Source organism: Urocampus carinirostris, chromosome 1 (assembly GCF_059441175.1).
Source record: "Urocampus carinirostris isolate Australia breed hairy pipefish chromosome 1, RoL_Ucar_1.0, whole genome shotgun sequence".
Taxonomy (NCBI): Eukaryota; Metazoa; Chordata; class Actinopteri; order Syngnathiformes; family Syngnathidae; genus Urocampus; species Urocampus carinirostris.
In genome coordinates this window covers 57,426,994-57,451,887 of record NC_142349.1, presented here as the reverse complement: position 1 = coordinate 57,451,887, position 24,894 = coordinate 57,426,994, and the positions used below count along the sequence as shown (strand labels likewise).

The following is a 24,894-nucleotide window of genomic DNA, read 5'->3' as shown; positions in this document are numbered from 1 at the left end:
ACCTCCTTATACAAAGCTCGCCCCTAAACGCACCTCATGCGGTCTCTTATTATTTACGAGCGTCACTTGTCCATGGAAATCATGGCCAACCTCAAGGTGGAAACCAAAAAAGATGCCAAAATGAGGATACGTGCTTTTTCTGTAAGTATGTTTATTTGCGGTTAATAGTGTCAATAAAATTGTTCAAACCAAAAAAAAACAAAAAATGTGAAATAGCTCCAAATTATTTCCATGTAGGTTTCCAAGTTGCATGTAAAAAAAGAATATGATAACGACACTGACAGGCAACATCTGCCACAAGACCAACGCCATTCCAGCCAATTTTGTGATTCGTCCTTAACAAATCTAAACAAGTCTTGCATACAAAAAAGACTAATATGTTAAAATGCAATCAAAATGTTGTGAAAGGGATCATGGAGCTGCACATTGGCCAATTGTGATCATCTTTGCAATCCATTGGCAGTGTCTGAAACTCATGACAAAAAGTTACCGGACACTATAAAGTTGCCTGCTCCAAATTTCACATCTTGATACACAATAAGACGACTAATCGCAAAAAAAAAAACATTGTTGCAAAGTATTAAGGATTGATAATCACAATGTATAACAGAACAACACTTAAAAATTAAGTTTATTATAAATCTACTCATAACATTCATTGCGAGTATTTGAAATCGCTGTTTTCCATCTGCCATCAGTATGTACCTGTATTTACTCATCTTCATTCTTGCAATGTTTGCGTTGCGTCGTCTTCTACAAGCCACGTGAACTCCTCTTTCCACGATGCTTTTAATGTACGTTTACGTTTTGTAGCGCCATCAATTTCCTTAGCTTCTTTTGAATATATCTTCTGGGGCTGACCACTTATCCATTTTCTTGTGTTCTCTGTGCGTCTACTTGGAAAATCATATGCAAATGCACGACCTTATAATGCTCGGGAAAGTCCGGAAGCACAAAGATATTCGATGCAGGCTTCTGATTGGCTGCCGAGTATACAAATTGCCAAATGAACCAAAATTCCAAAATTTCCAAACCGAACGAAGTTTTCAAAATCTGAATAAAGCAAATGTTTGATTTTGAAAAAAAAAAACATTTTGAAAAAGTTGTCAGCCACCCGGGCGGAGACGTTTTGTACGCCCGACGTAAAAGACGTACGCCCCGGGCGTCCCGGCAGATGTTATTTCAGACACTGCCAATGGAGAAAATTGTACACTGAGGGGTAACTAACGTAAGGCAGTGCATTGGTCAGTGCGTGTGCGGCACAATTTTGAGGTCATGACTTTGAACCTTCCTGTGTGGAGTTTGCATGTTCTCACCGTGCTTGCGTGGATGGATGGGTAACTAACGGAAAACCCACGAGTCCCGTGAAGCCCCCAAAAAACACATGAGTAGCCCTCGGACTGTTTTTGGAAATAGTTCGCCAGTGATGGGTCATTGTCACTTTTTAGTAAATTTGACTTCCAACTAGCACGAGAAATCAGTCCCATAATAGAAATATACCGCATGAGGGAACTAATTGATTGCGTATACATGCACAAGCAGACAAAAATAAAACTGATAGGACTAACCCAATTATTGAAATTGGAAAACTCGCAGTTGGTTTAAGAGTTTGATTTGATTTTTGTTGAATTTTTATGGATTTAAGTCATCAGAATACTGGCTATATTCAGTTTCCATTCAGATTATTACCTGAGTGTAAACACTGAAAAAGACACTGGGTATTGTCCTTAAATACATGATCAATTTTTCTAAAGTTTGTTTTAAATTTAGCCAATGATTTACAAATGTAAATAACCCAGTGTGCCTAATGTTTTAATGGTTGATCAAACCTATTTGATTGAGCCTACCTTAGATAAACAATAAAGTAATATTAATAACATGACAACGCAGTAACATGATAAATTGTAATTTTATAAACGCATGGTAATTAATATTTGTAATCTTATTTATTTTTTATTCTAATTTATGTTTATCCTTAATCTTGTTGTGAACAATGTGGTAATCAATGACAATAAAGAGAATTCTAATTGATTCTAACAAAAAGTCGGTTTCTGTTTAGAAAGGTTGGTGACCCCTGTAATGTTTACAAACATGTTCAAGGGGCTACTGTAATATTAAATATTTTTCTTTGTCTTTTTTAACCTTTATAATTTTACCTTTCAGACATGTTCCAACAAAACAAAATTAACAAAAAATGGAAAAAAAACAAACAGATCTTTGGTTAAAGCCAAAGCCTTTCAGGAGATTTATACCCTAAATAACTTTGGATGCTTCTTTCTTTTAATCAGAATAACTCATTGTCACTTTTTACATCAACAGTCATTTGTTAGTTAATTTGGAAATTATCACATGGTTCAAATCACAACATACGTTTTCTGAGGTTTATTTTTCCTACCCTCAAACGTCTTACTCTCTAGGAACTACACAGCCCTTAAAACCTGGAACAAATAGGAATTTGCAATCCTCCCATAGAGCGCACACACAGTTTAGGCCCTCTTCTGCGTTGTCCTTATACCGGTATGGATTTTTTCCCCAAATTGGTAAATTGTTCCAACCGGGTTTAAGAATAAAGAACCAGTGATTTGCATGTGTTCAAATGTAGGTGCGGTAAGAGTTACATTAGCATCTTACCTTCCAGTTGAAGTTTGCTTCCAAAAGAATAGTTCGGCCGTTCGAAACACTTGTGTAATCTTCTCCAAGGCTTCCATAAAGGTGCTGTTTACCCTATGTTTTATATAGTGCATGGTTCTTGTTCTTGAGACATGGTGAATTCCCGACTGTTAAAGATGGCAAGGGCATCTTATTTGTACTAAGTTACAAATTCGAAATTATTCATTTTCCAACCAATTACACTTAAAATGATTGTGAGGTGCTTTAGACTATCCTAGCTGACTTTAGGCAGTGGGCAGGTGACACCTAGGACTGGTTGCCAGCCAATCGCTGGGCGCACAGAGACTGAAAATCATTCACTCACACATTCATTTTTAAAGACAATTTGGAACAACCAATCAACCTAACATGCATGTTTTTGATACATGGGTGAAAACTAGTGAAGAAACGAGGAGATCATGCAAACTGAACTGAACTGAATCCAGGACCTTTAAACTGAAAGGCAGATGTGACAACCAGTTATCAACTGAAACATCTGTTGACTTAAATACAGTGATCCCTTGTGTATCGCGGTTTACTTATCGCTGTTTTGCTACTTCACGGATTTTGATTGTGCATTATGTTGTGCATTTTGATTGTCTAAACAGGAAGATGCTTTCTATCGCCAACAATTGTGGACCTTTCCACCGGCTTAATTTGCTCCTGAGCCACATGCAAGTCTTTGGCGCTCCCTAGTAGCTCCCTGGAGCTTTTTCCAAAATGTTTGAAAATGGATAAATATATGGGCTGTGTAGGACAGAACATGATTTTAATGCAGTTTACCATAACACCCACATGACGCCGGCAAAGTATCATGTAAAGTAACGTGGATCGGGTCCTTAATCCATACAGTTGTTAAATAAAACAGAAAAATAATTTACGTAAAATGCAAATGTACCACAAAAATCGATTGATGAAGGTAAACCAGTCAGCCTGAGTTGGTGTTTGTGTTAATTCATCTCCGCACGACAAGTCTCACAGTGTTTTGCAGCGTAAAAATATCACAGATGAGGGAAACTGCTCGTGCGCATTATTTTGCACAAGTAAACAAATTCCTTGTTACGCTATAGTGCATGTATGTAAATATATATATATATATATATATATATATATATATATATATATGTATATATTACTGTGTGTGTATATGTATATATGTGTGTGCGTGTGTACGTACATGTGTGTGTATGTATATGTGTGTGTGTGTATATATATATATATATATGTATATATATATATATGGGGCAGCACGGCGGCGCAGTGGTTAGCGCTTGTGCGGCACAGTTCATGTCATGGGAACCTGTCGTGGGTTCAAATCCAGCTCCAGACTTCCTGTGCGGAGTTTGTATGTTCTCCCCGTGCTTGCGTGGGTTTCCTCCGGGCACTCCGGTTTCCTCCCACGTTCCAAAAACATGCATTTCAGGTGAATTGGCCGGTCCAAATTGTCCCTAGGTGTGAATGAGCGAATGAGTTGTCTGTCTCTCTGTGCCCTGCGATTGGCTGGCAACCAGTTCAGGGTGTCCCCTGCCCACTGCCCGGAGATGGCTGGGATGGGCTCCAGCCTCCCCCGCGACCCTAATGAGGATAAGCGGTACGGCTGATGAGATGAGATGAGATATATATATATATATATATATATATATATATATATATATATGGCAGCACGGCGGCGCAGTGGTTAGCGCTTGTTAATGTCATGGGAACCTCCTGCGTGGGTTCAAATCCAGCTCCAGACTTCCTGTGCGGAGTTTGTATGTTCTCCCCGTGCTTGCGCGGGTTTCCTCCGGGCACTCCGATTTCCTCCCACATTCCAAAAAAAACATGCATTTCAGGTGAATTGGCCGGTCCAAATTGTCCCTAGGTGTGAATGAGCGAGTGAGTTGTCTGTCCCTGTGTGCCCTGCCTCCAGCCCCCCCGCGACCCTAATGAGGATAAGCGGTACGGCTAATGAGATGAGATGTATATATATATATATATATATATATATATATATATATATATATATTTATATATATATATATATATATATATATATATATATATATATATATATACATATATATATATACATATATATATATGTGTGTGTGTGTATTTGTGTATGTATGTATGAATGTATGTATGTATGTATGTATATGTTATACTAATTTGCAGAAATTCACTTAAGGTGTGTGGTTATGAAACAGATTAAACGCAAAATATGAGGGAATACATTTTTAATATATTTTTAGATAATGTAATTTCTTCTGTAAGTTTTTTTTAAGTATAGCAAGGCTAATTTTATTAGTTGGCACTCTTTTTAGTTTTTCTTGTAACGATCATCCACATTTTGGGTTATTACAAAAATATAAGTAATTTTAAAGGCAAATGAAAGGAAAAATATATACTATTTTGGGTGTCTTTTACGTTTGTGAAAAAAATATTCTCATTTTACCTTGTGGTTCCTCTTCAAGGCCGGTGGCGCCCTCAAGGGTAGACAAAACAAATGCACGGTGCAAACAGATGGTTTAACTCATTCAATAGTAGTATTTTAACTTTCATATATTTACTTAAGATGACAATGGATGATAAATATGTGGAGAACATCTGGGTCCTGCTAAAGAGTGCCATCCAGGAGATCCAGCGGAAGAACAACAGCGGGCTTAGCTTCGAAGAGTTGTACAGGAACGCCTACACCATGGTTCTCCACAAGCATGGCGAGAAGCTTTACACGGGCTTCAGGGACGTTATCACCGAGCATCTCATCAACAAAGTAAGAAATTGATTTCTACGGGATTTTTTTTTTTCACATCCCTGGTGTTGATTAATATGGTGTATCCCATTGACAGGTTCGACAGGAGGTCCTCAAATGTCTAAATAACAAATTTCTTCAAATCCTAAACCAAGAATGGAACGATCATCAAACTGCCACCATCATGATCAGAGATATCCTTATGTACATGGTAGGGAGGCAGGGTTGTGTAATGTTTTTTCTTTTTTGAGTATAATGTGGCTTTTCTAGAGACGTGGTGGTGTTTTATTATGTTTTTGTCTGATGGGTATATTGGCATTCTTCTTGTGCAATGACAAAAAAAGTCTCACTTTTTGCTTATGCAGCTTGGCCAACCAAACACAAAGAAAACGTAGAGTACTGTACTTGTAGCTAACTGGAATGTGTCATTGTTTGTGAGACGTTTCCGCATTATAAGAATTTTTAAACGACAAGGAGCCGTAGTATTTTAATATGCCAGGGGCAAAATTGACATCACAAATACAAATGTATTGCTAATAATTGTAAATATTAAATCAATGGGTAATTCATGTAGTTTATTTATGGGTTTTTTTTGTCTTTAGTGGTGTATTCTGTTCTACAGTACATGGTTTTAAGGTGGATCAACTTAGTGACTAAAGTATGTACAGGTCAAGCTAAAAAAAAATTCCCCCCGAAATCAAATTATTTTTGGGGGGAGATTTTTCTTTGATAAATGTAAAAATAAAGGTTCCAAAATAAATAACCAAAAAAAGATCTTTCAGATCTTTCCCTAAAAAGTTTTAAGTTCAAAAATACAGTCTTGCATGGTTAATGAGATTTAGTAAAAAACGACCCAAGAAAATCACTAAATTCACTTAGTGTAGGTAAATCAAATTCTACGTTATACAAAAATTGTTTTCATTTTTAAATACGATGATATTGAAATTTTAAAGTAAACATTTTGCAATATACATTAAACCGTATAGGTTGACCATTACGACCACATAAAATCACAAACTACAGTAATGCATTTATAGGAGGGTCACACTGCTGTGTCATTTTTTTACATTATTATTATTATTATTAATATTATTTAGTGACCCTATAATGAGTAGAGAGGTGTTGTGAAAGGATAGTGGGATGTTTGGACACGTTCTAAGGGATGGGCAGGGCACCTATATGATGCGGCAGGGGTAAACCAGTGAAAGCTGTCGGGCCCTGCTGTTGAACGGAAGAGTGTGTTGTGTCACGCTGACCTGAGTGGCATGGCCGCTTTCTTGTGTCCCGTTTTATCTGGAGGGACGAAAGCATGACCAACTTGGGTGCTGAGGTGCTTAACTTGTTTGGGTGTTTGGGCATTTAGGATGATCTTGGTCCAAAAGATTTTGAGTGTTTTTTGCTACTTTTTCCCTTTTTTATTTTCTTTGTTTTTGTATACGTGTTTGTCTTGCTGTCGGTCACCCTTCTTGAGGGATATGTCCTGGGTAGATAGATAGATAGATTATTATCATTCTTATTATTATTGTTGTTGTTGTTATTTATTTCTTTGTTTTTTCCAACCACTGGTAATAGAGCCTAAAAAGAAACAAAAGTGTGAGGTATGTAGTGCTTCAATGTAAAATAGAAACATGTCTTCAAAAACAGGAAGATATGCACTGAAAGCCAATGCAGTCATTTTAGTCAGTTTTAAATTGTAATGATTGCATCATACCTTTTTGCACAATGTGTTGGAATCTATTCGAACTTCAAAATCGTTCCAGTACGCTTCGCTTTGTGATTTTAGGACCGCGTTTATGTCCAGCAAAGCAACGTGGACAATGTGTACAACCTCAGCGTCATCATATTCCGAGACCAGGTGGTCCACTTCAGCTGCATCCGAGAACACCTCTGGCAGACACTAATGGACATGATCAAACGGGAGCGGAAGGGAGAAGTTGTAGACAGGTATGGAAAAGTCTTTTGAAGGGGTATGAATGAAATGACGTTTTTTGGTTCAAAAGGTAAACACTACAAGCAGCAAGTATAACGGGTTATCCGTTTTATCCACAAGACACGTCAACAATTTATCCAGATTGCTCCAAACAGCGCCCAGGAAACAGAAGACAGTTCCTTTTGAGTGTACTGGTGCTTGTGAAGTGACGCCGTAATTCCGCATAATACGTATTATATACGGAACCTATTTATATATTGGAAAAAACCCTAGATGTACCAAGGACGTGAAAGTCAAACTGCAAAATGACGAAAGAACACTGTATATATTGAGGGTAAGCCTATTGTTTGCAGGGGCTCCATCAGAAACACATGCCAGATGCTGATGGTTCTTGGCCTGGACAGCAGGATTGTTTACGAGGAAGACTTTGAGCGCCCATTCTTAGAAATGTCCGCTGAGTTCTACCAGGTGAGGTTCTCTGTGTCTTCTAAGGATAGCCAGTCTCCAAAAAATAACTCCTGTCCCTTTAACAACCTGCTTAGATGGAAAGCCAAAGGTTTCTGGCAGAAAACAGCACCAGTATCTACATCAAGCGGGTGGAGGCCAGGATCAACGAGGAAATCGAGCGTGTCAAACATTGCTTGGACAAATCGACTGAGGATTCCATTGTCAAGGTGGTGGAAAGGGAACTGATAACCAAACACATGAAAACCATAGTGGAGATGGAGAACTCTGGAATGGTCCACATGCTGCAGAACCGCATAACAGAAGGTAAAGTAACCTTGAAAAAAAAAACCTAAATGAATGAATGAAGGAATAAAGCTTCATTTTGAAAATTACAAAAACAAACAAGAAGTTCAAAAAACGATGTTAACATAACATGTCCGAAAAGGAATAGGAAAAAGCATATGGCTATTTAATCCTACCTCTTCAACTTTGTTGATAATTGTGTCTTACAGCTAGATCTCCTGTGTATTGACATAAAACAAACTCCTCAAGAATATATTTTATACATGTATATATATATATATATATATATATATACACATACATACATAAGTTCATATTGTAAGACAATAGGAAAATATCTCTCATCTCATCTCATTAACCGTACCGCTTATCCTCATCACGGTCGCGGGGGGGCTGGAGCCCATCCCAGCCATCTCCGGGCAGTGGGCAGGGGACACCCTGAACTGGTTGCCAGCCAATCGCAGGGCACACGGGGACAGACAACTCACTCGCTCATTCACACCTAGGGACAATTTGAACCGGCCAATTCACCTGAAATGCATGTTTTTGGAACGTGGGAGGAAACCGGAGTGCCCGGAGGAAACCCACGCAAGCACGGGGAGAACATACAAACTCCGCACAGGAAGTCGGGAGCTGACATGACTGTGCCGCACAAGCGCTAACCACTGCGCCGCCGTGCTGCCCATAGGAAAATATATATATATATATATATATATATATATATATATATATATATCCTATTCTTTTATATTTCGACTTAAACAAAATGTAGAACAAAAAAAAATCACATAAAAGAAGCTAACAAAAGATAGCACGAAAAGGGAGTGGGCAGAAGACGTGCTTATTTGGTCCCACCCCCTATTAAGACTTATATCTTCTGTGGATGCACTGTCACTTCATCATCATCACTTCTACATAAGATCAGCCTCAAAAAATCCAGCCCAACCTGACCCGGCCCGCGGTAAAAAAGCCCCAACCAGCCTGCTACCGATTAACTTGATTTGAGGGACCGGGCCCGAAGTAAATCCGAAACTGTATTTCGGCGCTGAAGTGTGTTCTTTTTCACCAAAATTCTTTCATCGGCTGAAGTACGTGGTCAAGTCGAGTCACATTTATTTATATAGCCCTTAATCACAAAAATGTCTCAAAGGACTGCACAGGATTACAATGACACAATTACCTGATCTTAAACCAGCATGCAGGCAAGGAACAACTCAAAAACCTCAGTGTGAGGAGAAAAGAGAAACCCCCTTCCAGGATTGACCTGGGTGAATCACAATTAGCATTAGCATTACTGTACACAGAATAGTAAACACTAGGTGCGCCTAAATACAGCGTCACGGTGCAGTTCTGAGTTTACTTCGAGCTTCTTCCCTCAAATCAAGTGTGCACTTCGGCGCCGTAGTACGCAAACGGCTAAAGTGCGCATTTTGGCCCAAAGTACGCCTGGCACTAAGGTGCAGCTCTGAAGTGTGTTACTCAAGTATAAGTACAGTTATTTCAGAATAATATCAAATATCAAATAGAAGTAAAAAGTAGTCATCCAAATAATTACTTGAGTAAAAGTAAGTGCATGCTGTGCAGTTCCTCCACAAAGAAAAACAACAAACCAGTCACAGGGCACACAGAGACAGACAACTCACTTGCTCATTCACACCTTGGGACAATTTGGACCGGCCAATTAACATGACATGCACGTTTTAAGAATGTGGGAGGAAACCACAGTGCCCAGAGGAAACCCAAGCAAGCGGGGAGAACGTACAAACTCCGCATAGGAATGCTGGTAGCTGGATTCGATCCCATGACCTCAGAACTGTGCCGTGGAGGCGCTAACCACTCAGCTACTGTGCTACCCATGGCTTGACTTAATGATCGACAATTTATGACCGAACCCGGCCCGAAATTTGGGACAGGTTCAGGTCCGGGCCTGAGATCTTACCTTTAATCACCATTTTTTTCACCGTTATCATCATTTGTGTCTCCATACATTTCCAGCATACTGTATATAAAAAGAGTATCTATTATAATAACAATAATTCTCATTGGTGCTTGTGGTGACAACTGACTGTTTTGTGGTTTGTGTTGACCATCATCCAAACTATCTTTGAACCTGCTGCTAGAGGGGGGCCACCCCCGAGCAACAGAACCACCCATTAAGTGTCCTGGTCTGTGCATTACAAAGACAAAACCTGGGACCCTAAGCCAGATGCCTCCAGCATCAAAGATCCCACTTGTCTACCCTTACTTTGAGTTGTTCATGTATGTCTGTTTTGTGTTCTTATTTAAACTGATCTCTATGCGATTGTATCTCCATTTATTTCCTTTTTGTTTAGTTTTCACTATCATCACCAACATATTTGTCCAATATTTACTGAACTTTTGTAATTATTGGCAAGGATTTATTGTTAAATATGGCAAAACTAAAGAACAATATAATAAATAAAATGCATTATAGTTTAAATACAATGCATTATAGTTTAAGAATAATTTGGCTTGATTAATGATTTAAATGCATAGATACCTAAGTGTGTTTGTGTCTGATGTGTGTTTTCCAGTTTAATTTACTGTCCGTTGTAAGTCCTAAAAATTTCTTATACAGTGTGTATTGCAACACCCTCCATTTTCATCGCAAGGTCTGGATTTTCCTTGTGATTACTGAAGAATATTACTCTAGTACTTTCTATTTTTAAAAATAATTCATCTATAGCCAATCATGTTTTTAGGTCATTTTTTTTACTATTAATATTTGTTACTAAACTAATATTATAATCATTGGAATAGAAAATATCAGTGGCATCTGCAAATATGTTTATTTTAATCATTTTGAAACATTAAATATATCGCTAATAGATAAATCAAAAAGCTTGGGACCGAACCCTGTGTTACTCCACAACAGATGCCCAAGTATCCAGATTTGAACGCTACAATTTTCACATAGTGTTGCCTCCCAGTCAAATTTCATATCTTATCTATTACATATATTTTTTTTCCCACTTTTGCCTGCAGACCTTTTGTGCATGTACAAGCTGTTCAGCCGCGTCCCCAATGGCCTGAAAACCATGTGTGATTGTATGAGCTTGTACTTGAGAGATCAGGGAAGAGCTCTTGTGTCAGACGAAGGAGAGGGAAAAAACCCAGTTGACTACATCCAGGTATAGTATTTTCTCACCAAAGTCCAGTTCAACTTTTGCATTCTCAGTGCAAAGCATTATTTTATTTTATGAATAAATTCCATTAATAGATACATCTCGGGATTACAGCGTCACATTACATCCAGTGTTTGGCAAGTTACTTTAAAAAAGTAATTAGTTATAGTTGTTCACTACTTCTTCCAAAAAGTAACTGAGTTTGTACCTGAGTATTTAGTTACCAGGAAAAGTAACTTTATGTTACATTAAAACTATGTTGTTGAAATGAAATGAAATGATCTGCATTTATATAGCGCTTTTCAAGTCAATGACTTCCCAAAGCGCTTTACATTGTGCTTCACATTTCCCAATAGCGGCTGTGATCTGTGCAGCCATGTAAGGCGCCAACCTGCTTATTGGGGGTATTGGGGGTTCAGTGTCTTACCCTAGCCGGGATTCGAACTGGGATCCCTTGATCCTAAAACGATCGCTCTACCTCCTGAGCTACTGCCGCCCCATTACAGTAAACAATACAAAGTGAGTTCAATAAATTAAGTTTAAGTCAAATGGTCTGTTGTAGAGATGGGAATTCTGACACTTTTTTGGCTTTTTCAGCTCGGCTCACTAAAAAGAGCCGGGTTGTCGGCTCCCAAATGGCTCTTTAGCTTGTTTTGGTTGTTTAATCCTTATATTACCATTTATTATGTATTACTATAAATGACTTAGTCGGGAGGGAAATAAAGCAAAATGAACACTTAAACTTTAACACTGAAAAACACAGGAAACAAATTGAAATATTTATAAATCTACAAAGAAAAAGGCAAAGCACAAAACAAGTTTAACCTTTTCTATACTCAACAAAATCGAAGTCAACAGTACAGAATACCCGAAGAAAAAAAAACACAATGCAAGAAAATAATAGTGTCTCGAAGGGAACGGGCTCTCGATTGTTGGGAAGCCGGCTCCCACTTCCAAGAGTTGGCTCATAGAGACGTTTTGTTCGCGAACGACACGAGTCGGGCTTCTCCACTTTTTTGGCGAATTAGCTCTCATTCGTCTTTTCTTTCGGCGCATTAGTAAATAGCTATTATATTTGCAAACGCTTTTTAACTAAATGGTAGTCACTATTTTTAATGGTGACATGATCCAAAAAGACGTGAACGTAAACATATTAGGAGGAGAATGGAAAACCGCTTTATTCAAAGTAACGCACCGCTTTTGACCGTCAGTAACGATAACAGCGTTTTAAAGGGTAGAAAAATAACTAGATTACTACGTTACTAAACAAAATAGGCCCCTACGTAAACACACTACTGTTCACAACTCAAGTACACTCATACCATTTACAATACTGCCTTCTATGTTCTGGGCGCTGATTGAAGTGACAACTAGTGACGATCGAATAACTCCTTATACTGTACATGCCTTTTGCAAACCGTTCAGGGGTCCAAACTCAAACAACGTCAGTACACAAATAAACTTTTCTCCATTCAACCTTTGAGATTATATAAAGGACGATTTAATTAATGTCACTCACAAATTAAACAAATTACTATTTTTGTTTTCTCTGCACTTAAAAAGTGCTTCATTGCTGCGTCTTGTTTGTTTGCGAGTTTTCCTCACCGTGACTTGTCAGAAACATGGATTTACTCTAAAGATGGATGGCTACAACTGGCAGTTGTACCAAGGGAGCAGAATACTGTATAAAATAAAACATACTGCAGAAATCAACCAATACATGTGAGGATTTTTTTGGCAAGTAAGTCAGAGTTAGCGTGTATCATTCGTCTCTTTTACATGTCCTGTGTGCTTTGTGGCATAAAAATATCCTGGATGAGGGGAAACAGCATGTCACAACTACTGAGAAATCTCTTAGAATGCATTAACACAATTTTTTACGCATTATTTAAATTTGAGTTGCAAAATGAAAAATGTAGGACATCTGTTGTGTTACACTGTATTATTGTCTTTGCTATGCTTTAGCTTTTAAATTAAGAGGCATTTTCTCTTTTTTATGACGGAAAGTGATAAACGCATGCGTCCCCGTGGGGGGTTGCGCTCGTTTGCATATATTAGCACCAGAATTTTTACAGGCTATCCAAGTAAATGTTAATTGATCTATTAAGGGTATTAAATCCCCCTAAATGCCAGTTGAGATTACCCAGTTAAGAAGCCGAGAAATAAGATACTCCTAATAGCATATTTGACAACTTTCTCTAATTCAGGAAACTCCGTAATTACAAACTATGTGATTATAGTTAGACAGTTATGTACCTGTGAATTGATGCCAGTACTAAATGGCAACAATTTCTGGTACTTTTGTTTGGCAATTGATTGTAATTATTTTTAAATGTAATCAAATAAGAGTAAAAATAAAATAAAATAAAGTTTGTTGCATAATAGCAAAATTGCATTTAAGAGCTGCAATTTTCCTACCATGAAAACAGTACTATTGACACTGATATTTTTGCTCGTGGTCCTCATCCCTTTAGTTTCATATGAGCCAATGTCACTTTAGTAATACACCAAATTAGTTTGTGTACATTGTTTGGTTCAAGTGCGCAATACAAAAATTAGTCCAGTCTTTACAAGGTGTTCTCGTACATAGCTTGTCAAAACCATTGACTTACACTATACATGGATGAATACAACTGGCATTTTCACCGTTTACCAGACAATAAAATGAAAATTTCTTGGAAAAATCAACCAATACACACGGCTTTTTTTTTTAGCAAGTAAGACGGAGTTTCGTGTGTCATTTGTCTCCATACTACAAGTCCCGCAGCGCTTTGCAGCATAATACATCCCGGATGAGTGTAACTGCGTGTTCACCATATTGTGTTGTGATATATGTATAATTTGGTTTCTACTTCATCAAAATTCACTTAGTAAGGGTGGTTATGGAACAGATTACCCAAGGAAATTGAGAGAATACTGAACAACCTTTTTATGTTATATTGTCTTCTCCTTAACAGGGCTTGCTTAACCTGAAGATGGTGTTCGACCGTTTCCTTCATGAGTCATTCAACAACGACAAACTTTTCAAACAAACCATAGCCGGAGACTTTGAATTTTTCCTCAATCTTAACTCCCGTTCACCGGAGTACCTCTCGCTCTTTATCGACGATAAGCTTAAGAAAGGCGTTCGAGGGGTATGTCATCCAAAGCAACGCAATTTCGTTTGCGAGTCTCGGTCATATCAGCCTTATTTTCTCTCTTTTTTTGAAGTTGACAGAACAGGAGGTGGAGTCTATTCTGGACAGGACAATGGTTTTGTTCCGGTTTCTTCAAGAGAAGGACGTGTTCGAGAGGTACTACAAGCAGCACCTGGGCCGCAGGCTTCTGAGCAATAAAAGTTTCTCAGACGACTTAGAGAAGAGCATGATCTCCAAGCTCAAAGTAAGACAAGGTCGGTTGTCTTATAGTTGATTGTCCAGTCTTCGAGCTTATCAATTTGGCCTCTTTGCAGACGGAATGCGGATGTCAGTTCACCTCGAAACTGGAGGGAATGTTTCGAGATATGACCATCTCTAATACCACCATGGATGAGTTCAGGCGACATGTACACGTCACATCTGTAAGAACTCTCAAAATATATTAAACTAGAAAAAAAAAAAACGAAACACATTTTAGGCACATTTAAAAAGTAGAAATATCACCTTTTTTAAATTGAAGTAAAATAAACTCACCTTTAAATCAAGTCGATGCAGCAATTTCAAAAGGGTGATTGCGCCGCCTGTCAGCATACTTGCTGCTGGATTCTCAAATATAATTTCCAGGAAATCCATAGAGTAGAGAATTGCAAAAATCTAAACTAGAGGAGTTAAAAGCATGCCTGAGAGATGACTCTGTCTATTGAATAGTTGTTCTTTTTTATATAATATATATTTTGTTATATATAATTTTATATTATTTATATATTTTATGATAATTGTGCGGAGTTTGTATGTTCCCCCCGTGCTTGCATGAGTTTCCTCCGGGCACTCCGGTTTCCTCCCACATTCCAAAGACATGCATTTCAGGTAGACTGGCCGGTCCAAATTGTCCCTAGGTGTGAATGAGCGAGTTGTCTGTCCTTGTGTGCCCTGCGATTGGCTGGCAACTAGTTCAGGGTGTCCCCTGCCCACTACCCGATGATTGCTGGGATGGGCTCCAGCACCCCCGCGACCCTACTGAGGATAAGCGATGCAGCTAATGAGATGAGATAATGAGATGATAATTGGAATAAAACTTCAAGCTTGGAGTCAAAAACAAAGTCCCAGTTCCATTGTGACAGTCCAAAATATTACTTGCAAACATAGTCACTATATCTAATCATAGTCTCACAAACTGAGCCAAACCCCATCAAACTGAATTACTATTCCGCAGACTTCAACCAAATTCGATTCTTCTGTTTTTAAATTGAAGAGCCTTGAAACGCTCTACAACCTTTGTAGTAGGGTTGGGTATATTTTGAAAGACTAAAACTACCGGTATATAGCCATGTAAATGAAATGGAGAGATTGTTTCCAGTATGGAACAGGATAGAGACAATGCAGTATGTCACAAAAGTGAGTACATCCTTCACATTTCTGCAGAGATTTCATCATAATATTTAATTGAACAACAATGAGGAAACATCGCTTTGACACAACGAAAGGTAGTCTGGTAATAAAAGTGAGTACACCCCAAAGTAAAAGTACCTGAAGTTCAATATTTTGTGTGGCTACCATGATTTTGCAGAACCATTTTAATCCTCCTGGTCAAGGATTTCACCAGAGCCTCACTAATTACAAGCGTAATGTTCTTCCACTCCTCCATGACAACATAACTGAGCTCGGGGGTATTCGAGATCTTGTGATTCTCCACCTTTTGCATGAGGATGCCCCAAACATGTTCTATTGGGTTTAGATCTGGAGACATGCTTGGCTAGTGCATCCCCTTTACCCTTAATCACTTTAGAAAAGCCTTGGTCATTTTAGAAGTCTTTTTAGGGTCATTGTCAAGCTGGAACATTGCTCTGTGACCCAGTTTCTCGAGGGAGGGGATCTTTTTCTGCTCTGGATTTTTACTTCTGGATGTTTGTACTTCTCACCTGGTTTCCGCCACACATGCCTCTCACCATCTGAGCCAAAAAAAAATTGATAATAAATGAACGTCAAAGCGATGTTTGTTCAATGATGTTCTATTAAACATTAAATGGAAACTGCAGAAATGTGAGGGGTGTACTCACTTTTGTGGCATACTGCATTGTCTCTATCCTGTTCCAGGAATCCCTTGCTTGGATATAGCAGCTGTTATCCGCATTAGCAAATAGCATGCCTATAGTGGTTAGCTTTTTTCCCCCAATGTTAGAAACACGTAAATTAATAAAATAATTTAGCTGTTCATGCTAGTGTCACTTCACTCATAATGCTAGCATCGTGGATAAAGCCGCTACCTGCTAAGGTTAAACCTAATGCTTTGTTAAACTCCAAATTTCGAACAAAGGTTGCAATATCTAAACTAAAGTTTGTCCAGTAAGTGGGTACATTTCCTAAAATGTCAGATTTTTTCTTTTAGTAAAACATGAAGGGCAAACAGTCAAAAATGTGATAATTGGTTTTACACATTTAGTAAGCAAGCTTACTGTGAAAGTTCGACAAGAGTTTCACTTAAAGTCATTCTAAAGTAGTTTTAAAAATGCTTTATTTTTAATCTTACTGCATCTTCAGGCTTCCCTTTGTGGCGTGGACCTGACAGTCCGAGTACTCACAACAGGTTACTGGCCTACACAGTCAGCGACTCCCCGATGCACGATCCCCCTTGCCCCGCAGCATGCTTTTGAAGTGTTTCGGAGGTAACAGTTGTTACACTGACATGCTACCTGCCATAAGATGTTATACAGACGCTCCCCTACTTACAAACATTCGAGTTACGAAAAACGGTACATACGAACATTTTTTGGGGATGTCGAAAAATATCCGGACATTGCTGTAAGTTACATTTTGTATTGTGTGCACCTTTTTCCAAGTAGAGGACATTACTGTAGTGCTCCTTTCCGCCGCGTGGCTCTGTGAGAGGTCAACCAGCATCCACTCGAAAAAGAAATCCGTCTTCTACTTCCTGGTTCGTGTAAACCTAACAACGTGCACTGTAACACTAGCGCGCGAAGAACGTTGACGTTTTTAATTGTTTAATATCTCGTGCATCCATTCAATATGGTTGGTGTAAGTCTAAGGAAGAGGCGAGCCATTTCTTTTGAAACGAAAGTGGAATAAGAAAGCTTGATGCGGTTGAGAAAATGGTCGTAACGCTTTTTTTATTTATCCCTTAGAGCATATAATTTTATGAAATGTTTGTTTTAATACAAAACAATACAGGTTACTTATACAAGCCTTAAACATACTTATATAAAGCTAGACATACATTCCATACAAAATATAGCTTGAACTTACGAACAAATTCAACTTATCTTGTTTATAAGTAGGGCAGCATCCGTATATTTAGAGTCAGTTCCTGCCAGCCTCGCTAAAATAGATCATTGAGGTCTATTCCCTTATATGATATCCCCAAAACAATGGATTTATACCTGTATATGACAGCCTATCGTCAAATGGATCTTTAACACCTATAACCGTGTATGGCAGCCTGACTAAAATGGTTCTTTTTCGGCCATATACGTACATGACAGCCTTACTAAAGTGGAGCTTTGACATCTATACCGTTATATGGCAGCCTAAAAAGTGGATCTTTAACATATATATTAGTCTACGGCAGTCCAACTATAGTGGATCTTTGGCGTCTATACCCATATATGGCAGCCTATATGGAAAGGACCATTGATGCAGATACTCTTGTATGGCATCCTATCTAGAATGAAACTTTGACATCTTCACCCTTTTTTGGCAGCCTATCTATAATGGATCTTTGACGTCTTATTTGCAGCCTAACTATAGTAGATCTTTGACGTCTTTAGCCATCTACAGCAACCTAACTAAATGATCTTTGAAATCGGTTGCCGTCAATGACAGCTTATCTGAAATGGATCTTCGATGTCCGTAGCCGTCAAAGCCAAAAAATCTAGAATGGATCTTTGACATCCATACTTTGTCATGGAAGCTTTTCGAGGATGGATCTTTGAGTATACTGGTGTATGGCAGCGTAGCTACAGTAGAGTGGTTCCTTGATGCCTAACCCTCACATGTTAGCCTATGTAGGATAAATCTTTGACACCTATACTCTTATATTGCAGTCTAATTAGAATTTATCTTTGATGTCTTTTTACCTGTGTATCGCAGTCTAAATATAGTGAATCTGTGTCGTCTATCCCCCCTTATGGCAGCCTAATTGTAGTGGATCTTTGACGTCTATAGCCGTCTCTGGCGGAAATGACTTAAGCCACTTCTCTTGGGCAGGTTCTATTTGGCCAAACACAGTGGGAGGCAACTAACTCTCCAACATTACATGGGAGGAGCAGACCTCATCGCAACTTTTTACGGCACGTTAAAGAAAGTGAGTGTTTAGAACCATACCGTCTTTTGTTTCCTGGCTCAAATGTTTTTGTGTCCAGGAGGACGGTTCCGAATCCAGTATGGGAGGTGCCCAACCGAGCGGTGCAAATTCCCGTAAGACTATCCTGCAGGTGTCCACCTTCCAGATGACCATCCTAATGCTCTTCAACCACAGGGAATGTTACACTTTTGAGGTTTGCAGAGCAACGTCCCTGACCTTCACTAATGAATTATATCAAATTAAATTTACTTTTTTTTTGTTTTAAAGGAGATTCATAATGAGACAGATATTCCCAGATGGGAGTTGGTGCGGGCTTTACAGTCCTTGGCGTGTGGGAAGCCCACGCAAAGAGTTCTCACCAAAGAGCCAAAGTCCAAGGAGATTGAAAACGGACATTTGTTTACCGTCAATGATCAGTTTACGGCCAAAGTACACAGAGTTAAAATACAGACTGGTACGTGCATGACTAAAGGAGACCCAAACCCTACTTGATCAAGAGCTGGGCATCTGAAGTGGGTTGGGAACCGTTAAACACTTATTTGGGTCGGATACGCTGATGAGGAAATAAATCAGAAGGGGAACTCACTTAACGAGTTGGTTCATCACTACCACAATTGAATGATATATACATCTACCCCTAGGGCCCTAGGATACAACATTAATCAGTTTCAAGGTGCAGGTCTTAAAGTTAAATTGCTGTATGGAGGGGAATAGAAACTTAGGGTAAAAAGCTAATGGGATGCAACTCCGGTAACTCAGATAAAGCACGGCAGCGCAGTGGTTAGCGGGTGTGCGGCACAGTTTTGAGGTCATGAGATTGAACCTTCCGGTGTGGAGTTTGCATGTTCTCCCCGTGCTTGCGTGGGTTTCCTCCGGGCTCGTCGGTTTCTTCCCGCATAGATAGCTGCCTTGCATGCCTGATGCTGCTATCGGTTAGTGTGTTAAAGGGAAAAGTGTGAAGCACATTGTAAAGCGCTTTGGGAGGTATTTATTGACATAAAAAACATAGAATAGGTACTACTTATATGAAACATACATATGATTAAATAACATTGCACTGTATATTATAATGAACAAAAATATTTTTTTTACCATTGGTGTGATGTGGCTCGACCTGGTACAGTGGAATGAGTGGGTGGGAGTAGATGGCATATTAACTTTTCTACTTGTGAGGAATGTCATGCCCTTAAAAGACTTTTTGCTATCCCTATTTAACTATATGGTAGTCGCTATTTTGAATGGTGACATGATTTAATCACCTCCTTATTATTATTGGTTACCACCAAATTGTTATTGGTTACGGCCATTTTCTGTGGCGGGGGTAACGAGCAGGGTCTACTGTACTTCTAAATCCGTCAGTGGCACTGGATACATACATGCTTTTGACATTTTAGTCACCATTCCCACCGAATGACTTATCAATATGTATCCCATGTTTCCTAGTCGCCGCAAAACATGGTGAGTCAGATCCAGAGAGGAGAGAAACGCAACAGAAGGTGGATGATGACAGGAAGGTCATGATCGAGGCAGCCATAGTGCGCATCATGAAGTCGAGGAAGAAAATACAGCACAACATCCTGGTAGCTGAGGTGAAGCCATCTTGAATGGTCACACGATCCGAAAAATGTGACAAAAACAACTCGGACCATACTTGCCCTACCAATTGGTTTGCTCGCATGTATAAGTTGTTATTTGATTGACACTACACATTTTATTTTATTGCCTGCATGTAAACGTAGTCTCAGTTAAGAGCATTTTGAGTCAAACACAGCAATGACAAAGACGAACACATATTTACTACAGCAATGAAAAAAAACATAAATGAGGGCTGCGTCACGTGAAATGTGAGCCCTATATTTCCAGATGACAGCGCCAAGGCATATGAATAGTGCCAGATTGCAACACATATGAGAAACGTAGCCTTTAGCCGTATTTAAAGCTGCAGTGTTAATAGAGATTATAGGAGACCATTTTTTTAATTAGGCACAGAATGTGTAGTGTTTCTCCCTACAATCATGCAGATATGTTTCAAAATATTCCACGCGCGTGGGCACTTGAGAAATTTTGTCTCAAAGTTGAAGGATTTGTGTCATATCCTCTACAACTGTAACATAACTGGAAGAAAACAGGACTCAGGTCCCTTTCTCAACATATGAGGCAGCTTTGAAAACGATGGCGATTGTAGTAAACAGCGATTACATAGAGCTAATTTTTGCTTTTTGCACTCGCCTCCTTTTAGGTTTGTGATTGTGTCTCGTGGTTGGTATAGTTTTGTCTGGTTAGTGTTGAGGTGTCCAAGCCTCCAGTTTTGTCTGATCCAGGTTATCCTGCATTAGCATTTGGCTAGCCTGCCGTGTCCATTGGTATATTCCTGGCTTGTTTGTTGTTTGTTGCCATAGCCGTTTTCCCAGGTAGGCTGGCTGCCTACATGTTTCTTTCTTTCGGCCAGACACCTGTTTTTCCACCAATCTGTCCCGGTTTGTTCCTATTAGCAACTGATTAGCCTGCCTTGTCCATTGGTATATTTTTGGCTTGGTTTGTGTTTGTTGGCTTATCTGCTTTTCGCTGTTGATTCGCAGTTAGCCTGGCTTCTTACTGCAAGTTGTCGGTCCACTAGCCTTGCATTTTTCCAGTCCTAGTAAGCCCTTTTTAGCAGCTGGCTAGCATGCTGTGTCCATTGGTATATTTCCATCTTGGTTTGTGTTTTTTTGCCGTATCTTCTTTTTGTTGTTGTTTCTCGGTTAGCCTGGCTGCTTATTGTGCAATTGTGGTCGTCCAGCCTGGCATTGATTGTCTCAGCTAGCTCTTTAGCAGTCGGCTAACCTGCCACGTCCATTGGTTTATTCCCGGCTGGATTAGCCCCTGTTCGCTCTCCATTTGTTGTTATTGCCAGCTAGCCCCATTTTGGCTGGTGTACCGTTTAGTGTACCATTACGGCATCCACCTGCAAAACGAAGCCTATGCATTCCACACAAAAACTCCCAAAACTTCTTTGACGAATTAACACGTAAACCAATATGGTGACTGGCTTGAAGGGTGGCAGTGTTACTCTGATGACGTCACACCTCAGGAAGTCTAAAGAGAAACATGCAGTCTTCAAAATGAATTGTCTTGGAAAATAATATAATGCAAAACGATGTAATATTTTCTCACATTTTGCATGTTTCAGAATCTGGGTATACCTTTAAAATGTAGCAAAACAGTAGCGGCAAGCGGTCCGGATTTTCCGATATATGCACGAACACTCTCAGTCAGACCTCATTTGGATTATGCTTATTTACATTATCTGCATACTGGAATTAGTCCGTTTCTAATCGTAAAATGCCTGCATGTTGTGTTTTGGCTGTCCACAGGTTACTCAGCAGCTGCAGGCTCGCTTCCTACCTAGCCCCGTTGTCATCAAAAAACGCATTGAGGGACTTATTGAGAGGGAATACTTGGCCAGGACTCCAGAGGACAGGAATATGTACACCTACATTGCATAGAGACTTTACAACTCAACAGGAAGGGGATAAAAAATGAAAATCCACCATGTCTTCCAAAATATATATTTTTCCCATAAAGACTGTAAAAAATGTGAATCTGAGCCTCCTGTTTACACACTGTACAGAAAAAAAAGTTTTGGGAACTGAAGATATGGTACTAAATATAAAAGTTCATTTGCTTACAGTTTTATTTTATAGAATTCCTACATTTTTATATGTAGTGAAGGGGTTTTGGAGTGGATAATTTTTATATATAGGAGTACAATTTATACATTTGAAATATTTTGGATGCAATAATGAAAATGTATTTTTTTTTGTTGAACTTGTATTATTTAGTGACCGCTGAGTCTCAACTATTTGCAAGTTGTGCTCATATGTGGCTTGCCGGAAACATAGACTTACACTATATGTGGATAGGTACAGCTGTGAGAATTTCTAGGAGAAATCTACCAATAAACGACAAAAGCATTGAATCAAAAATTAGTACTTTCGGAAAAAAGTAACAGTCTCTTTCCAAGCAGTAAAGTCAAGTCATGTTCAAAGTACCGTATACATCTTTGTTTTCCCTGGAATAATTATTAATAAATGTACATCTTGTTAATATTATTCCAATTGTTTCATTCATTTTTGTCCCTACCCCCCAAAAAAAATATCTTTAAAAACATGTTTCGATTAAATAAATGAAATACAATTTGTATGGTAAGAGAACAAATGCAAACAGAATTAATTTGGACATTGTAAATGGATATTTTGCATGTACTCATTATTGCAAAGGCAGTTTTATTTGTTGAACTTTTTTCATTCATTAGGAAAAAGTTTTTGTAGTATAATTATTTTTCCAAGTCTTATTCCATTCAAAGGAACAAATATAGTTAAATATTTTTCTAATTGTAAATGTTATCAATATATTGTTTCACTAAAACTCCTAAAAATTCTTAACATTTTAAATAAAATAATTTTCAAAGTTACAATTCAAAAACAAAAGTTGCAAAAAAAACAAAAAACTATTAAGTTATTAAAATTCACTGTTATTGACTGCTACATACGTCAAATATCTATTATATCAGTACTGAATAAGAAATCCAGTAGTAGGAAATGATCATTCCTAATAACATTTTCTTGTTCAACTGGAAGAAAAAAATTAATTATTAAATATATTCAAATTATTATTTGTATTGTTTTAGTCCTTTTGTTTCACTAAATACAAAAATACAATTTTAAATGAAATAATTAAAATACATTTCGCATTATACATACAGACACTGCTTGACCTACGAACGAGTTAGGTTCCGGATGATCGTAAGTTGAATTTGTTCGTAAGTTGCTTCTGTGCTATATTTTGTATGTTTAAGGTTCATACAAGTATGTTTAAGGTTTGTATAAGTAATCTGTATTGTTTTGCAGTAAGAAATAAACATTTTATAAAATAATTTTCTCAAAGAAAAGTAAAGTGAGGTTTAACTCACTTTGGGAGATGCGCTTCAAGAGGTCCTCCGTGGTGAAAAGTGTCCTGAAAAAAGCGTTCCATTTTCTCAACCGCATCAAGCTTTCTTATTCCACTTTTGTCTCAAAAGAAACGGCAACCCCTCTTATTAACACTCCACAACAACCATATTGAATGGATGCACGAGATATTAAACAATAATATTGTCAAAGTACTAGCGATACAGTACACGTTATGATTGCACACAAACCAGGAAGTAGAAGCCGGATTTTTTTCTTCGGGGTGGATGCTGGGTGACCTCTCACAGTGCTATCACATGCTTGTAGCGGCGGAAAGAAGTACTACAGTAATGTCCTCTACTCGGAAAAAGGTGCACGCAATACAAAATGTAACTTACAGCAATGTCCGGATATTTTTTGACATCCTGAAAAAAATGTTCGTATCTGCCGTAATCCGTAAGTCGAATGTACGCAAGTCGGGAGGCGTCTGAATACATACATACATACATCGACACACACACAAGAGACCATTATTGATTACATGTATTATTTATAATATATACTTGATATTTGCCTGGAAAAAAATGTTTTACTCTGTCCATTCCAAAGATCTATTTTAATGGCACTGAATAAATAATTATTGTATATTTTACTTATTTTGTTTTACAAAAAAAATTAACAAATAAATGCGGGATTTAATACAGTATGTATTAACACAATTGCACAGTAAAACAATTATTATTTTTAATACAGGGAGTGCAGAATTATTAGGCAAGTTGTATTTTTGAGGATTAATTTTATTGTTGAACAACAACCATGTTCTTAATGAACCCAAAAGTCTCATTAATATCAAAGCTGAATATTTTGGAAGTTGGAGTGGGGCTTTTTTAGTTTTAGCTATTTTAGGAGGATATCTGTGTGTGCAGGTGACTAATACTGTGCATAATTATTAGGCATCTTAACAAAAAACAAATGTATACCCATTTCAATTATTTATTTTCATCAGGGAAACCAATATAACAGCTCAACATTCACAAATATACATTTCTGACATTCAAAAACAAAACAAAAACAAATCAGTGACCAATATAGCCACCTTTCTTTGCAAGGACACTCAAAAGCCTGCCATCCATGGATTCTGTCAGTGCTTTGATCTGTTCACGATCAACATTGCGTGCAGCAGCAACCACAGCCTCCCAGACACTGTTCAGAGAGGTGTACCGTTTTCCCTCCTTGTAAATCTCACATTTGATGAGGGACCACAGGTTCTCTATGGGGTTCAGATCAGGTGAACAAGGAGGCCAT

At 38.3% G+C, this 24,894-nt stretch overlaps 1 protein-coding gene across 1 annotated transcript; it reads left to right on the top strand.

The window, feature by feature from the left end:
- The first annotated feature begins 1 nt into the window (after position 1).
- Positions 2-22,752, top strand: LOC148376351 (cullin-3-B-like). The gene is made up of 16 exons (XM_088346519.1): positions 2-141; positions 5,204-5,401; positions 5,478-5,591; positions 7,164-7,324; positions 7,664-7,778; positions 7,853-8,081; positions 11,067-11,212; positions 14,164-14,340; positions 14,417-14,587; positions 14,658-14,765; positions 16,882-17,006; positions 18,565-18,661; positions 18,720-18,854; positions 18,929-19,115; positions 20,105-20,250; positions 22,015-22,752. Exons 1-16 carry the CDS (start codon positions 37-39, stop codon positions 22,144-22,146), a joined length of 2,346 nt encoding a protein of 781 aa, XP_088202645.1. The 5' UTR covers positions 2-36; the 3' UTR covers positions 22,147-22,752.
- Positions 22,753-24,894: the final 2,142 nt, after the last annotated feature.